The sequence below is a fragment of the Emydura macquarii genome, unplaced genomic scaffold, assembly GCF_026122565.2.
Source record: "Emydura macquarii macquarii isolate MOO-44397 ecotype Brisbane River unplaced genomic scaffold, CSIRO-AGI_Emac_v2 contig_2457, whole genome shotgun sequence".
NCBI classification, from domain to species: domain Eukaryota; kingdom Metazoa; phylum Chordata; order Testudines; family Chelidae; genus Emydura; species Emydura macquarii.
The window spans coordinates 57614-75493 of record NW_027132594.1 but is presented as its reverse complement, the minus strand read 5'-3'; the positions used below and the strand labels follow the sequence as shown (position 1 = coordinate 75493).

Sequence of the window (17880 nt, the reverse complement as noted above, 5' to 3'; positions counted from 1 at the left end):
CCATAAGCAACATTAATTCGTATGACACACTGATGCTCAAACCTTTTCAATATTTTTCAAAGCTGTCTCACCCTTCCTCCTCCTCTTTATGATTTGAAAGGTTTCTATTTGAACACCATTTCAATAGCAAATATCCTGAGTCCTAGACTAGCCAGGTTGGTAAAAGGGGCTTTAAATTAAGATTGACAAAACTAACGAAACTACATTCTAAGGCAGAGTGTTTTGAAATTTAAAATGAGGTTGATATTTGGAGCTGTTTTAAAAAAAAAACCTCCTATTTAACGCAGGTGTCATACTGCTTATAATGAAATAGTCAAATCCGTATTTGACTTAATTAGGAAATGTGTCTTCATAGACAGTTGTCCCTGGTCAGCATGACAAATGAAGGTCTAGACTATTTCATAGTTCAAACCTGTTCTGATAGTCCCAAACTCATTAGAATATCATTTCCTGTAAATTTCAAAATAAATGCAATCTATCCTATGTATTTGTAGATGAGAGCTTTATAGTAATGTATTTGTTAATCCTGATCAAACTTTGAAGTAATTGGAATATGCAGCTACATATCTGCAGAAAGAATGAAGCCACTTGTGCTGACAATAACAACCATTTGATTCGGAAGGAAGACTCTCATTTTTAGAAAGTTCAATGCAAATTATTCTAGTCCAGAATTCCAGAGAACAGCGATTATAGGTACTTACCAAAATCTTTGTTTTGAAACATCTTAATCTTCTAAGTGGCAGGAAATTGTGGCTAGTATTTTAAAATTTTATGGGCCAGACACCCTCCCACCCCTTATTCCCGTGTTTGCATTTTTTCTACATAATCAAAAATGTTCCTGTCTGGTAAAGCCTAAATGTTGGCATGTACAATGGAATGGAATATGGCAGGTGTTTGACACTACACAACCGTTTAGAACTGGAAGTGAAGATTATCATATCCCACTGAAACTAAGGATGGAATTGTATGTAGAATATAATACCCAGGTTGGAGTTTGGCTCAGATACTGGATATATACTTACAAAAAGAAGGGTATGTTGTTTAATGACCACAACAGAGTCAGAAATATATATTATATCTCAATCAAAATATAGCCCCTCCACCATCATAGTTCTTGCTAGCACTATGTTCCCATATTGGTTCAGTGCTGCCTAGGAGCAAAGTGGTACCTACTAATCTCCAACACCACTTCCTGCAGCAGCTGGGTTTTCCTTGAAGGCATGGCATTTAAGTACTGAGGAGAGCCAAATCTGCTTATCATACTATTTTCACTTTTGATTTGCATATGGATGCATGTGTATGTGGGGGACGGGGAGGAGAAGGGGCATCTGACCATAGCTCTTTTAGGCATTCAGGACAAGTTGGACTGATCAATGTGTCACAACTGATTTCAGGGTTTCTCTCCTTTTAGCGGGAATAACTGAATATCACCCACTTATTGAAATATTTAATATAGTTTGTAATAAGTTTTTTCTTTGTGTGTGTGTGTGTGTGTGTGTGTGTGTGTATTTAGAAATCAATGAGTGCACAGTGAACCCTGACATCTGTGGAGCAGGACACTGCATAAATTTGCCTGTCGGATACACCTGCATCTGCTTTGAGGGGTACAAGCTGAATGATCAACAGACAAAATGCTCTGGTATGAAAGAACTTTTTCAAAAAATCTGAAGTAATCACTGTATGAAGCATTTGCAAATATAGAGCCTGTTATTGCTAGATACTATGTATAACATAGAAATTCTCTTCTGTACGCACCAAAACTCCTCAAAAATGTAATTTTTGTGTATCAAGCAATAATTACCAGAGCAGGCTCCAATGAGCCCTTCAGCTAGTCAAAGATGAATGGAATTCTTTTTAAAAACTTTTGAGTGTGAATATAGTGCTCATGAAAGGTCTCACTGAAGTCAGTAGTTGAGGGCAATAAGCAGGAAACCATTTTAACTTTGTGTGTTTGATAATACAAGTATGTGATAACTAAGAAGATCATGGTGAATGTCAAAATCTGTTTTACTTGTGGGATCAATCAAGTTTTAGAGGCACTAGTTTGTATTGTGGGAGGCTCAGGATCCCACCACCCCATGAGGTGCTCTGGGAGGGATCCTGCCTCAGGGAAACAGAATCCCTCTCAGGTTTCTCCAACAACGCACAGTGGGATGGTGCCTGCTGATACTGTGCTTCCGGGAGTGCAGTTGACTCTCTTCTGCTGGCTAATGAGGAGTGGGTGGGGTAGGAAGTGGTTACACCCGTGCCTTTCCTGCCCTCTTTGGAATGTCTTACTCTGCAGGGCTGCTAGGAAGAAGTAGACCTTGTGCTCTAGAGACAGCATGGACTGCAACTATGCTCAGTTTCTCAAGGATGGTGGTTAGTATGTCCTACCCCAAACTTTTGTAGCACAGCTGGACACAATCTGGCCCTTTCATTGAGTCTTTCCTCTTGATCTTCTCCTGAGAAGAGAAAATAAACCACAGCAATTCAGGTAAATTGCGTTAGGAGATGCGGAAAACAAGGTCTTCCTTCCCTTCTCCCCATGACTCAAAAATGCTTTAAATGTCCTCCCATTCCATATGCACTACAACACTAGAATCCCCATTAAGCCCAGCAATTCTCTCAGTAAAACTAGACCATCTCGCCTTCACATGTGCTTAGTGTATATCCTGCCTTGTAGTGCTCTGCCTTGGAAATTTGTCTTTTTTTAAAGTAAATGTAGTGCTTGTAAAAAGTGCCAGACTGACAGCCTAAATCCTTTATGTATTTACAGAGCATGGGCAACACTAGAGAAAACTTCCCCATACTTCCCCACCAATGTGCTTCATTCCTGGCCTAGGGGGTCGCCTCCAGGGTCAGAGGGTAGTTGAATCTCTATTTTCATTTAGTCCCTGTCCCATCTCTTGAGATTGTGAAAAAGATTCCATTGTTTAGTTTACTTTTGTGATCTGGACTCCTGTTTGCTAGAAAATGAAGACACCGATTTTCACATGGGACACTGAAGAGCCATCAGAGAGTACTAATATTTGACCACTATGAAACGGAGCTGGAATATAACCAGGGACTTTGTGCAGAAAAGCTACAAATTCCCTAAATCTAGCTTTTAGTTTTGGCCAACACAAGACTTTGTATAGAAGAGCTGAATTTAAAAACACCAGACACAAAACTTGCTTCCTTTCTCCTCTCTGTTCATGGCTGAAAATGTCATTGATATTTGCTGTTAATTTGTCCTTACTTTATGGTAACTCTGGTACAGTCGAGAAGGGATTTTCTTTCTTTAGGCTTGGCTGATATGATTTTTTACGTGTCCTCAGTCCAAGGGTGATTTTTCTTTTGCAATTTTTAAACCATCTGGATATCTTGAATCCTTTATTATTATTTTATCTGGACACAATAAAACATCTCCATAATCAGCTCAAGAAGTTTAATGGGACAGATTAATTATTAATGGGACAGATTCTGAAGTCAGTGGGACCATTCATGAAGTAAAGAGCTACTCTTTGTGAATAAAAGTTTTAGAACTTATCCTGTAATAAGTACATAGTCATCATGAAGGTTTGCAATCTTAGCTATGTTTGAAATAAAAAATATATAATAAAGTTATAAGTGTAATATGTGATTCTTCACTAATTTTTGTTAGTGCATCAAAGTGCAGAGCTCCAGAAATAGTTGTTTTGGAGCAGGAGTAGATCTGGAGCTCTAGGTTGAATTTATTTAAAAGACTATAATTATATAAACAATACAGGCCAAACTATAGACTCAGAAAAATGTAGGACTGTCAAGAGGTCATATAGTCCATCCTGCCACGCTGAGGCTCGACCAAATATACCTTATGTCCTCGGTTACAATTGTGCAGCAGCACTGATGACAGTGGATCCACATGATCGTAACTTTGAGCATAATTTGGCCCATTGAGTGTATTTGAAGGCTCGATCAGTCCTTTCTCCACACTTTTGTCTTTAAAAATAATAAAGAAGGTTATATGTGCAAACATTCTATTAATGCAGTTTTATTGGCAAGATTTTACATGCCCAGGAACAAGAAGTTCAAACCTATGGTGCCCACAGCAACTGTAGCTAAGCAATGTTTTACCTATATTGAGGGATTAAAGCTAGCACCATATACAAGAATACAAAAGGCTGCCTGTGAATTACAGCAGATAACCAGAGTCACAACTGAATCAGGAATCAAGTCTCTGACTTCTGTGTAAATAACATTTCAACTGTGATGTTGAATGAACATATCAATTTTTACATCTGATTGTATCATATTTTCAAATGTTCCATTATTCATGTTTACTTCATCAGAAAGTCTTACTACTCAAAAATAATACTTGAACTGACTGATGCTAATATATTATTTAAATATATTTTATACAAATACACACAGAATAGTGATGATTTAAAATTCTTACAATTTTGTCTAGCATTATAGTGTGTTCTATGCTTGTAGCAATGCCAATGCTTAACATAGGGAGTACCAAAAATACTGTTGTAGCTTTAATTAGTTGCAAATGGAAATTTTAAAGATTTGGCTAATGTCCACTACTTTTTCTTCAAGCAATTTCAGTACTCATATAACTCAAGCCAGTAGGCATGAATTTTCCATCTACAACTATTTGTTATATTCTTCCTGTGGCTCTAGGTTTTCAAACAGCTAGACGCATTACAAGGCCTGTCTTTTCAAAGGCATGTATAAGTTGGGTGGAGTGGGGAAAAGAGTCAAGACCAATTATGTTACATTTTTCAATATCCTTATATTTTTATTTCTTAAACAGATATCAATGAGTGTGCTCAGACACCCCATCTATGTTCCCTTGGACACTGTGAAAATACAGAAGGGAGTTTCCTGTGCATTTGCCATGCAGGATTTATGGCCAATGAAGAAGGAACAGAATGCATTGGTAACCACTGCCTTCTTTATTAAAATGATAATGATAATAAATAATTTAAAAACTAATCATTAAGAGCCTGAGCCAAAGCTCATGGAAGTAATTGAAAACACTCCCCTTGGCTTCAGTGAGCATTGAATCAGACCTTAAAAGCCCAGTATCTTGAAATCAATGGGAGTTTGGTGCCTAAATACCTTTGAGGATGGGGCCTAAGAGATCAATATAACATTTTCTTCATGACATATTTTTCAGGAAGAGGGTAAAAAAACGCAAGCCCTACTCCATGGTGTTTCTACAAATATATACTTGTGTGTATAGCTACAAGAGACATGATTAACCACACTGAGTATTGACAGTTATTTATTTTAAGAGTTGTTGCTTTTTGCAGGTATGAAGTCGGGTTTCACTCTGGATTTTTCCCCTCTAACTGATTGGCTACAGGATGAGATATTTAAAAAAAAAGTTACAAAACAGCTCCATATCTCTCAACTTCTCCAAATTTGGCGGGACAATATGCTTTTCCACAGTTTTCCTTGGCATTACTCAACTGTCCCTTCTTGCCATCTTTAAGCCCCATATTATGAACACACTATTCATGTAACATTTATATCATTCTTCTCTCCACATCTCCCTGAGGCTTCAGTTGCACCCACAGCCCATGTGTCCTCTTCTTTCTTCCCTTTGCATACAAAAATAGCAGGTGACTCCACGTAGTTGTGAATCTGACCTTCTCTGACCATCTCCCAACAAAGTATGTGTAGGCTAGTGGATTTGATCACCAGCCTGGGAAAAAATAACCAACCACACCCAGACCAACTCATAGCCCTTGCCTCGGGGCTCTGTTTATTGTCTAACACAAAATAGGAAATGTGGCTTGACAGCATAAAATACTAGTTCTGTTCCCAACAGAAGACTGTGTGCCCCTTCTCCCCCCTTGGTCTCCAGCCATTTGGTGGTCAGAACCTTCAGCCAGCTGTGGGGGGATGGAGGGGAGTCTGCAGGGTCTCTCATCCTCCACAGTCCTCTTCTGCAGTTATAAGAGAGTATTCTCCCACACGTTTCTGGAACTAGTCTCTCATGGAGCTGGGGCCCACATCTATATCACCAAGCTGGTAGTCATCAGACCCAATCATCTGACACTGCCCAACTGGATCAGATAATTGCCAGCACCTGCCTGCTGGGCTCCTTTCCAGAACAGGGCTGGCTGCAATCTGGCCCTTAAAGGGGCAGACCACCCTGTCAGAGTATAATATGGAGAACTCCAAGGAACATAGGATCAGGTCCTCAAAAGTATTTAGGTGCCTAATTCCTATTGAAGTCAATGGGAGTTAGGCACCTAAATACCTTTGAGGATATGGGAAATAATTTTTCTGGATTTACAGTAGTGCAAATGAAAGCAAGATCTGTCCCACAATGTTTCTAATACACTGGAGAGTAATATCCTGTATATGTTAAGAAGAGGGTTTAAGTTGAACATTAACATTTTCTTTTGTAATTTTCTACACCTTTTCTATCTTGAAAACATAGAAATAAGTATGGGGGTGGAGGGGAAATGCATATGTTATGTATGTTGGTTATTTTCTGATGAATTTAAGTTTATGTGCACCTTTTGGTTTTTCGACGTTCCCAACTTCTCAGATTTTGTTGAAGGTTTGAGACTTCACATTTGTGGGGAAGGCCCACATATATACCCATTGGCTCACATAGATGTGAATATTGTGACAGTGGACGCCAAATGAACAGGAGAGGCCAATGTGAAGGAGAGTTTTGACTTTACAATAGTAGAAATATGGCAGTGAAATTAAGCAAGCCAAACCAATGACAAGTTAATAGCAGTATACTGGTATTGAATCTTCTCCTTTTGTTTCCAGATCAGTGTTTCTAATTTCTCCAGTTAACTTTAAATCTGTCTTTCTGTGAATTTCATACACCTCTAATTTTCATATGGCAAATTTGATCATGGTTATGTTTAACTTCTGGATATTTGATGAAAATATTAAATAACTCATCCCCATTGTGGAAGAATAAATACAAGAACAAAAGTATAGCTCTTTTTTTGCAATTCTGTGATGGATGATAATTTGGGCAATAATTGAACTTTTGCCAGCCTGGAGTCTCTCTAACACTTTATTTTAATCTCTTCAAATGCTATGTATTTATAAAATGCTATCCATAATAAGGCTCATCTTTTGATGTTTTACATTTGTGTAACAACAAAAATTGAACAAAGGGATACATTTGCTGTTTGGGAATATGCCTGACACGGTCATTTCATTGAATGAGAGAGAAGTCCCAGCACATCTGACCTAAAAACCTTGAATCTGTTGCTTTTTGGCAGGAATTTTTCTCTGGTGTGTGTTTTGTGGGATTTTTTTTTCTTAACCTTTTCAACATTGATTTAATAGTCAGTGAATTAAAACCACAGTCAATTATTCCATTTTAAATAAATCCTCATTTGTACTCTGATCTAAATTACTCAGCATAGAAGAAAATTATTAACATACTTCTGTGATAATTAAGCAGTCAGACACAAAATACCATATATTCTGTAGCATCATGATTGCTTTGTCTGAATGAATACTGGTAGCGATCCAGCACCACACATTCTTTTGAGTGACTTAGGATGACTTTAAAATGTTTTTTTAGAAGACAGTTCAAAGTATTTTTCATTGTTTTTATATTTGTTTGAAATGATCCTCATCACCTGCTGTGGGACAGGCTGTCCTAGGCTAGTTTATCCTGGCATAAGACACATTAGTCCCGATTTTCAAAAGGACTCCCATCCAACAACCAGTATGGGTGCACAAGTCAAGCAGTTGCATACATACAAATAAGATTAATTGTACTTTTTGCATGCACTTTTAAGAATGTAGGTCATGAAGATTTTCACCATTATTCAGCAGAAATTATGAAGTGGGAATATAAATAAATCAGGATTGCTCAGGAGTAGCATATAAAAAAAACCTTTTTAATTTTGTTTTGGGTTTTTTTGGGCTGACAATAAAAAGATTCCAAATTGAGATTGTCATTTGAGATTTTTAAATTCAAATTTAAATATTTTCATGATATTGCTACAGTGGCTGAGCAATAAAGGCAAAACAGAACTGTGTTTGTTAGATTAATTTTGAGAAAATACTGATTGTAGGGCAGTATTTGTAGTTGGGTCCAAGTAGAAACACTTGCAAAACGTGTTTGTTTTGTTTGGCCTTGTGCTTCAGAGAACAAGCTCAGGCTTGATTATAAATCAAATCCAAACACAAGCTGAGTGGAGAGACAGTTTGTTAATCTGTAGTGCCTTTACCAGTGGATACCAAACAATTACTTCTCTTGGATAGTCATTCCAATTAAATTCATGTATTGGGATTGGGATGTTGAAAACCTGGAAGTGTGAGCTTGTCTCGCAGGCTCCTCAGCCTCATTGGCCAGAGTTTTTTTTTTTTTTTTTAAATCTAGCTCGGGGTTGGTCCTGGCATAGTCTTTTGGGTGTTTTTTGTGGGGAGGGGCAGATGAGAGAATCGTAGTTGGATTTATTTATATTGTGTGCCAAAGATGGGGAAAAATAAGAGTATTAGAATCCTTGCATGGTTCTGAAAATAAAATGTCTTAACTTATGATTAATTTTTTCATTATTTTATCTTTTGATACATCACTTTGAGTTTAAGTTTATCACAGGCAGGGGGAGTTGAAACTGCTTTTGAATTCAAAGTATTGAGCACCCTCAATGCTCATTGACTTCAGTGGGAGTTGAAGATATGAGTACCTTGCTCAGGACTTTGCAAAATCAAGCCCATCATCATTTCTTCTATCTGTCATCCTTTTACAATGTGTTTAGACACTTTCCAGTAGGAGACATTATTTTCTATTGTACTACTAATTATTTCAAAACATTCACTCCACTGCATCAGCTTCCTTATTATCCAAAATTTTGGACAATGGCTTGCCTTTGTATATAATTCCCACAAACTAGTTACGTTTGCTTATGGGAAAAACCTCCCCTGCTAATCCTCCAAACCAAGGAAATGACATGTTAAGGGAACCATTTTCGCCACATCATTACACCCACACATGACATTTACCATTCTGACAGATTTTGCAGCTCCACAAATAACTCCCTTCTACCTCCTACACAACCCTCCCTCCCACACACACACACACATTACACACTATATTTGCAATTTACTCACTCTATAACACCACACCTTAATTCTGACTTTCACAAAAATAGTCCAGCTGTTTCTGAAAACAAGTTTAGGGGAAAATATTTTTTTACATAAATTTAAAAAAAAAGTCTTACAGCCATTTCATTCAGAAGTTCTTGTGCCTCCACATTTTGGAGCAAAGGCTTGAAATTTGGCAAGGGAGTGGTCTTTGTGTCTGTGATGTGCCTTTTGCTGTTCTCATGAAAAACGAATTTGGCCAAGTTCTGAGTCTTTGAAAAATTGCCATTTGCACATGCTCAGTAGAGAATTATTAGAATTTGGCTGCTAAATTCTCTGAAGATTCATATGCATTGATAATGTTCCAACTTAGGGGGAGGTAGGGGCAGAGCAGTACTTTTCCTGCAGTTGCTTCTCCAGGCTTCTGGGAACCACTGTGGCACTAGGCACCAAAACTGAGAGCAGGAAAACTGTCTCCTTTGTGCTTTCAGTGCTCTCCCTGCTTATGGCCAGGCACCACAGAGTAAGAAACAGCTTGTCTTGAATATAGTGGGGACAAGAGCTGGGCAGGGTGTGGTATGGGGAGTAGATTGGGACATTGGGGATGGAGGGACCAGGAGCTGGGGAGATGGAATGAATCCTGTGCATTGGATCACTCAGGGATCCTATAGGGGGGAAAAAAGCATATGATCATGTAATTAGACTAGTATCATCATGCATATGCACAAGGGAGTGGAATTAAGGTGGCACAGGCAACCTTTATTTTGACATTTCCGAACTTTTGAGTTCTTGACTTTGCAACCTTAACGTTTTGTTACTTTAGTTTTTTGTACGTAAAAGTGTGTGTATTGTGGGTGGTGTGGGTTTTTTTATATGTGGAAGGGAATTATTTGTGGAGCTGCAGAGCCTGTCAATGACAGCTCTGAGATTTAGATATAAGCTCCCTGCTGTGGCGTGGCTGAGAGAGACAATCAGAGTGGAATTTTTGTTGATGCAGTAACCTACCCTATACGTTGCCAGAACCTTTTATGCAGCCTTATGGGATTGTCCGGTCACGCAAACCCTCTTAAACACAATAGCCCTCCATCAACTTCCATTACCCACCCATGCCTTTGATTGCCACTCACACAGCCCGTGTTCATAGTCCTACCACAACTTATCTGCCCTATTATTCAGCATTTAAAAGGGCCTGGAGAGCCTCAGTTTCCCACCTCCATGCCTCCTCCTCAAACTCTCAACAAAGCTCACTTTAGCTAGGGAAGCTAGGGGTACAGTGAGATGTGCAGTGCCAGTGAGATAAGCCTCCACAAGCTCCTAAGAGTGGCTGGAATTAGTTAGTCAGGGGTGCTGAAAAAATATGAGATTCACCCAAATTTATCTTAAGAAAGGGTTTTTGAAAGTTTATATCTTACCCCAGGAACATTTTTAGTGCTCACAATGCCCTCAGAAATTCAGGGTCACCTCAAGGAGCATTTCCCATGTTTAGTTTATTAAATGGTAAATGTGTTGAGTTACACAGAGGTAGTAAGGTCCCATCAAAGCCAAAAGCTTGATATGTCCTTCACTATGGAACCACTATCAGCAACTCAATAATTTAATAGTAAAGCTAGAAGTGATTACCCTTGTATCTTTAATCAAATTATATATAAAAGATCTTATCGGCAGCTGGTGTAAATCTGTAGGGCTCCTTTGACTTCAATGGAATAGGGCTGACTTACACCAGCTGAGAAGGATCTGGCCCACTGATTTCAGTAGAGCTGTCCTAATATACGCCAGCTGAAAATCTGGCCCACAACACACAACTTAATATATTACGTATTAATTTTATGCTATGAATGCAGTTACAATAAACGTACAAGTTTATTCTTCAATGACCTGTTATGATTCTGACCTAGATTTTCTTGTTTTTAAAGATATCGACGAATGCCTGACCCAAAATATTTGTGCAGATGAACAATGCATTAATGCTCCTGGCTCTTACCAATGCGTTCCTTGCACAGAGGGATTCAGAGGCTGGAATGGACAGTGCCATGGTATGTTCTATAATGTTTGTATCCCAAATATTGTTACATTTGTGTTCTGAGATAGTGTGGCGTTAATGTAAACCTGCCAAAAGGCCTCCTTTTGTTACTGAAATAGAAACTGGAGGTACTAAGATTTCAAAATGATTCCTGGTCTTGGAGGCAGAGGGAGTCAGACAAGGTTTTGTAAGTATCGTGAAATGTGAAAGTGGAATTTTGGAAGTATGAAAATATGGAATTTTAAGAGATGTTCAAACTAGTGATATGCTAGATTGCTATTATTAAGGTTAGTAAGCAAGTGGAAAAACTTGAGATATAATACTTCAGTGTGAATAGTGTGTTGTTTAAGAAAATTCAGATACTGGCTCACAAAGTACACTGACAATGTCTCTTAATTATTAGTATTTCCAGCAAGCCATTCAACACACCTCTAACAGTTTCATAACAATTCAATTCAATTATCCTTAAGGATACTTTTTGCTCAGGTTTTATGACAGTTTTTTCGCACTCCCTATTTCTCCATGTTACTATTTTTCCCCAGTTGTTTTTCTTCCTTTTGACAATGACATTTGACATCTATTTCTGAAACTGACAGCAAAGGGCAATCAGAAGTGTTGTGTAATAATGTACAGTGCTACAAGTCTTCTGGAGCTGAGAGTACCACCTGCTGGATTAATTGAAGCATTGATTGCATTTCAGTTGTGAGGGAAGTGATTTGTGTGTGTGTGTGTGTGTGTGTGTGTGTGTGTGTGTGTGTATACACACACTACTTTGTGCAATAATTTACGGACTCTTTCTACAACACAAGATGTCCATTTATTATTTGGGTAGTATAATTTTGCCTTTATTTTGTTTATTCCTTTTTTATGAGTTTATAGTACTGTTGAATATACAGTTTCAAAGATGGTCTAGGACAGTGTCTCTCAATTTTTCCAGACTACTGTACCCCTTTCAAGAGTGTGATTCATATGCATACCCCCAAGTTTCACCTCACTTAAAAACTTTTACTTACAAAATCAGACATAAAAATACAAAAGTGTCACAGCACACTGTTACTAAAAAATTGCTTACTTTTTCATTTTTACCATATCATTATAAAATAAATCAATTGGAATATTAAGTGTATTAATATTTCAGTGTATCATATATACAGCAGTATAAACAAGCTGTTGTCTGTCTGAAATTTTAGTTTGTACTGACTTTGCTAGTGGTTTTTATTAGCCTGTTGTAAAAGTAGGCAAATATCTAGATGAGTTGTTGTACCCCCTGAAAGACCTGTGCATACCCCAGGGGTATGCATGCCCATGGTTGAGAACCACTGGTCTAGGAAGAGTGCAGATTTTCTAACATCAGGATGGATTTTTATACCTCTACAAAAATAGCTTTTCAGAGATAACCCAGTTCAAAAGACCAATATTCTAGAGCAGTCCCAGAATTACATCACTTACATTTGTTTCATTTTTGCCAGGCAGATTATTACAAGCGCAAGCGGAGATGTTAAATCACTGCATTACTCAGCCCAGAGTCACAAACTTAACTTCTTGCTCCAAGCAATAAATCTCAGTTTTGAGTTACTGATGTCATATATAATCTTTTATTAAATGCATGCAAAATACTCTTTCCTTTTCTTCTGTTTCATGTAAAATTCTAAACCGCATATAACCAAGGCAATTCTCCCATACATTTTGTGATATGATCAGTCTTCATTTTCTGCTTATCCTGGTCTCGAATTCCATTCAAAATTATCCACATGAATTAGACCTAATGGGGACAGATTTTTCCTTCTTAATTCAACTCTATAGCTTTGCAATATGGTGCCTTTTAAATGATGTGACAAATATCCATCTTACTCTATCTGTGAAGGCATTTATAGACAGACTTGAGAATCCCTTGCTTCTGTACTCAGTTTGTTGGTCAGATTCTTGCTGAACCTTCGTGCCAGTAGTCATTCTGTAATTTTCCTCTGCAAGTCAGCCTTCTGTAGTTCTTGTCCCTATTCTTGCTCCCCATTCCTCCACTCCTTTTAAGTGATCCCTTAGGAAACAAATTCCAAGTCCCACTGCTCTTTAACAGTACAAATTATATCCTCCCTTTTTTATGAAAGGCAAGCATATCATTTCACTTTAAATTTAGGTAGGTTTGCATGTATACTGTATTAGGAATTGTGTGAGGTAAGGACATCAAAATCAGAAATGTATAGGCTGAGATTGAAAATCACCTCTCAGTCCTCATCCTCAAAAGAAATCTGCACAACAGCTTCAAAAGACGAGCCTGGGAACTTAAATTCATACCTCTGCTAAATACTAAAAATTATGGACTTACTAAAGACACTGAATTTCTGGCTTATTTCCAACAATCTGTAACCTACTTACCCTCCTTTGTCCTATGACTGTAGAGACTGTAGAGGTGCTCACTTCACCTTGAATGGTCTCTTGTAACATGGGTTAACTCCAAATCTTTTTCATCTTGTATCTCTGGGTACCTTTCCCAGACCTGCAGAAGAGCTCTGTAGATATGTATACACTTCAGTTAAAAACCTGCAGCTGACACCTGCCGGCTGACTCAGGTTTGTGGGTCTCAGGCTAAAGGGCTGTTTAATTGTGGTGTAGACATTTGGGCTCAGGCTGGAGCCCGGGCTGTAGGACCTTGCACAGTGGGAGGGTTGCAGAGCTCTGGCTGCAGCCTAGCCTGAGTCCCGCAAGCTTGAGTCAGCTGGCACAGACAAGCTTCTGGTGTCTAGAGATACCCTGTGTAATCTCGAAAGCTGGTTTCTTTCATCAACAGAAGTTGTTCCAATAAAAGATATTATAGCACCCACCTTGTCTCACTGATACAAGGTTTGGGAATTGCTATAATCAGTCCTGGAGACTGGGTGGATTGATTTAAATAAATGCTGCTTGAATCAATCGTTAATTTTAAAAAAAAGCTTGATTCTAATCACCAATTTTAAACTTTATGTTGACACTTTTAAAAAAACTATTGTATATTGAAATCAAAATTGCTGCTGTGATGTATAATAAAAATCAACAGTTTGTAAGTAAAGTTGAAGGAAGTTTCAGTAAAATGACTGAATAAATGAGATAAGATGCACTGAGAAATGTTCTCGAATATTGTAGGTTCGTATGCCACCTAAATTTTGCCCATTGATTTTCCTGCTTTCTTTACACCAAATGAGTTTTCTAACTTAGAATAAATTAATCCAGATCTAGAAAATGTTCTTTTTACACTTTCTACACTAGAGGCTACAGAAGGAGAAAAGCTAGTTTATCACTGCTGTGAATTCTACACCTACATAGCCAGCAATTCTCACTGGTACAGTTGTTCACTTTACTAATGATTCCCACAGCAAATTTTTTTTATTTCAATGGGTCTCCTCCTTCCCTGAAATGTGTTATAGTGGGCAGGATTGATGGATGAATAGCAGATGCTCAAGTCATAGTGCCATCCCTATCATTTGTATTTAGACACCTAATTTGGCCATTTGGATTGAGAATATGGTGAGATATATATAACAGAGTGGACTAAATGCTTGCTCCATCTGTTATTCCACTGCCTGCAATTTAAAGTTGTCCTTAGTTATCTCTTTATGCAGTGTTTCCTGGTGTTCCTTCAAGATTTCAACAGCATCAGCAATACAATATCTATCTCTAGCTATCATTATCCAGTTTGTCCTGTGGAATGCAAGTAGGCCTCAATATATTCATCATGTGTTCTACATTTCTTTTTAGTTGTATGATACTATTTTTGGCAGTGTTGTTTCTACCTGTTGTGTCAAATATTTCTTCAAAAATTGTCACCAGGACAGGTTGGTTATTAACAAACGTTTAAAAATTCAGCCCCCCAATTCCACTCCACATCTTGGGAATAGGATAAGTTTTGGCCCTCTTGCTGTCTTAAATGAAGCTGATGCAGCATGATTATTACATGGTTCAAAGAGGGAAGGAGAAGCCATGGGCATCTGCAGGAGGTTTGAAGTGCACCTCCCCCAGAGCCTCTTGCAAGTATTTCCATTTGAAGATTCAGTCTGAGTTGGAGACATTGAGCCCAATTCTCCATCATGCTATGTCCCCATTGTATTGTTCCACTGGTGCAGGGAAGCCATACATTCCATGGAACTGCCCAGAATAATCCCTAGATGGTGGAGAGCCATCATAGCAGGTCTGAACCATCTTCCCTCTTGAAGCCTCCATGGTAGGATATGGCCACAGCAGCTTTGCCTACAAAAAACCTTTGATGATCTGTAGAAGTACGTTGGCATTGGTTTGGGAGATGCCACTTCACTGTGCTGACTAGATGTACAGTAATATGTTGTATTGATAGTCATGTGAAGGTATATAGGCTCCGTTTTTTAGAACCGTGGGAACAAAACTGTGTGAACATAAGCATGCAATCATGATCATTGTACTTGTAAATTATAGATTTGCATTTTTGTATGCTAGATTGCACAGCATAAAGGTATACAAATGAGCCATGAAGGATAAATAGTTATGAGGGAAATACAAATAATAAAACATTATAGTTCTCACAATTAATTAATAGGGGTAGATTTTTACCAAACTAAGGGTTCTCAGTTGTTTTCCAGGATAAAATTGAAATAAGTTCATACAACAAAAGAAGCCTGAAGCCTAAAGAACTCAGGTGCCCCAAATAAGACTCCTTGACACTGTCGCTTTCTGTGAGTTCTTTTGCTGGCAAAAGACATAATACATGGGAAAATGTGACTTGTATCATGTAAAGATTAATAAGGTTTGAAACTTTTTTTGCGTCACTGAAACTGGAAAAATGCACCCCTTCCAAGCAAATGTGCAGCCCTTCAAAACACCTGCTCGCAATTAACTCCCACAAAATTTCCACTAATCAAAATAAATACAAAAACAATCTTCTTCAATGAAAGCGACAACTGTGTAAAAGACAGCACTTACTTTTGGCTTGGTTTACTCATGAAGCTTTTATTTGTTTGTTTGTGTTGGTTTATGCACACCTCCATTAAAAAGGAGCACCTATCCTTTTCTCCAGGTGTTCTTTGATAATTCTTAAATAGGAACATAGCAATTGTCATACTAGCTCAAAACGGTGGTCCGTCTAGTCCAGTATCCTATCTCCAACATTGGCCAATAATAGTTGCTTCACAGGAAGGTGCAAGAATACCTTAAGCATGTAGCTATGGAATAACTTTCTGAGGGAAAGTAACCCCAAGTAGATAGAGTTTGGCTTATACTCTGATGCAGGAGCTCTTAGTCCCCTTTCAAAGCTTTTATTTTAAATCATTAATGTTATAACTTGTTGTCCATGCAGGCTAGGGCTTTCAATGAAGCCTAAGTGAGTGAGGCACCTAAGTCCCATTTAGGCCATTTTGAAAATCCCATCCCTAAATGTGACTGTGTTTATATGTAAAACGTTCATAGGGATGTACGAACTCACAGTTATTAAACCTTCTATTATGAAAACCTACAGTTTTGAAATAGAGCACTCTTATAACCCCCACTTCCACCAACCATTAATTAACTTGGCTGTGACAACCAACACAAACTCAGAATCAGATAAACTATTTAAGAACTTTATGCTCTCCCACCAGAATCTTCCCATTCCTTCAAATCTGTGGAAGACAAAGGGGTTTTGCAGTGTATCATGCAGGTCAATAAACTAGGAGTATTTCAGACTAAGGGGGAACTCCAACCAGATTAAGTATTAAATATAAACTGTCAGCAAAACAGTTTCTAACACAGCTGAATGGTCTCTTTTCCCCTGAATGTTTCCTACAATAGCAGTGGGGGGAATGCTAGTGTTTGCAAGGCACTGGCAACTGCTAGCATTTTCACCACAGTCTTGTCTAACCTTATTAGGCGTAAATCTGTGGGATGCAGGAGTAAAAATTCCAGCACCTGGTGACACCTGCTCTACACTCAAGCTGCACTAGTGTTAGCAACAATCAAATTAAGGGGAAAAAAGACCAGTATAGATAAGGATAAAGTGGACATAGCTAATTCATGGAAAAAACGTGCTTTAAAACTGTTTACCAGACTAGGCTAGAATACAGTTCAGGGATCAATTGATTTTAGATCTATGTTTTTAACTAACAAACAAAAAAAATTAGTTTTTTTAAATATGATTTGGACAAACTTTAGTCTGTCCACAATGGCTGGCCAAATCATGTCAGAACCCAGTTTAATTGAAACCATGTTCAAACAGAATTTAAATACCATTCACAAACTCTGTTGAAAGCCCACTTAGACAAGAACTAATGCATTATTATATAGTCATGCTTTCTTTGTATTCACAGATATAGATGAATGTCAGCATGGCAATCTTTGTACAAATGGACATTGTGAAAACATCAAGGGATCTTTCAGATGCATTTGTAGCCAAGGTTACAAACTATCTACCGCAGGGGATCAGTGTGAAGGTAAGAATATGGCTAAAACTCGGAATAATATACCTGATGACTAACATTTTTCATCTAGTGGGATCCCAAATGCCTTACAAAATAACTATTAAGGCAAAAACAACAAAATGTACAGCATTAGGGCTGCTTAGTTAAAACTTAAACAAGTCAGAAAATGCAAGAGCTAAGGTTTCTGTGCTAATTTAGCCTTGTTGTGCACGTTGCATGCTTTGTGACATAAATTATAAAACACGTTATGAAATCTAAGATAATCAATCTAATAGTCTAACAGATACAAATAAACTCATGTCGCTGAGTTAAAATTATTTTTGGGACTTGCTGTGGAAGCAGGGTGTAACCTGGGGATCAATTCCTCAATCATCATTTTTATTGTACATTTATACAATACCTAGCAAAATAGGGATTCTTGATTCTACTGTAATG

At 38.0% G+C, this 17880-nt stretch overlaps 1 protein-coding gene across 1 annotated transcript in view; it reads left to right on the top strand.

The window, feature by feature from the left end:
• Positions 1-17880, top strand: part of LTBP1 (latent transforming growth factor beta binding protein 1) — a gene marked incomplete at its 3' end in the record, with an annotated part of 277622 nt that overhangs the window by 210219 nt on the left and 49523 nt on the right. Inside the window, exons 15-18 of the mRNA XM_067562644.1 lie at positions 1514-1639; positions 4763-4888; positions 10947-11066; positions 17335-17457. Of these exons, the coding sequence (XP_067418745.1) occupies positions 1514-1639; positions 4763-4888; positions 10947-11066; positions 17335-17457 (495 nt within the window). The remainder of the gene's footprint in view (positions 1-1513; positions 1640-4762; positions 4889-10946; positions 11067-17334; positions 17458-17880) is intronic.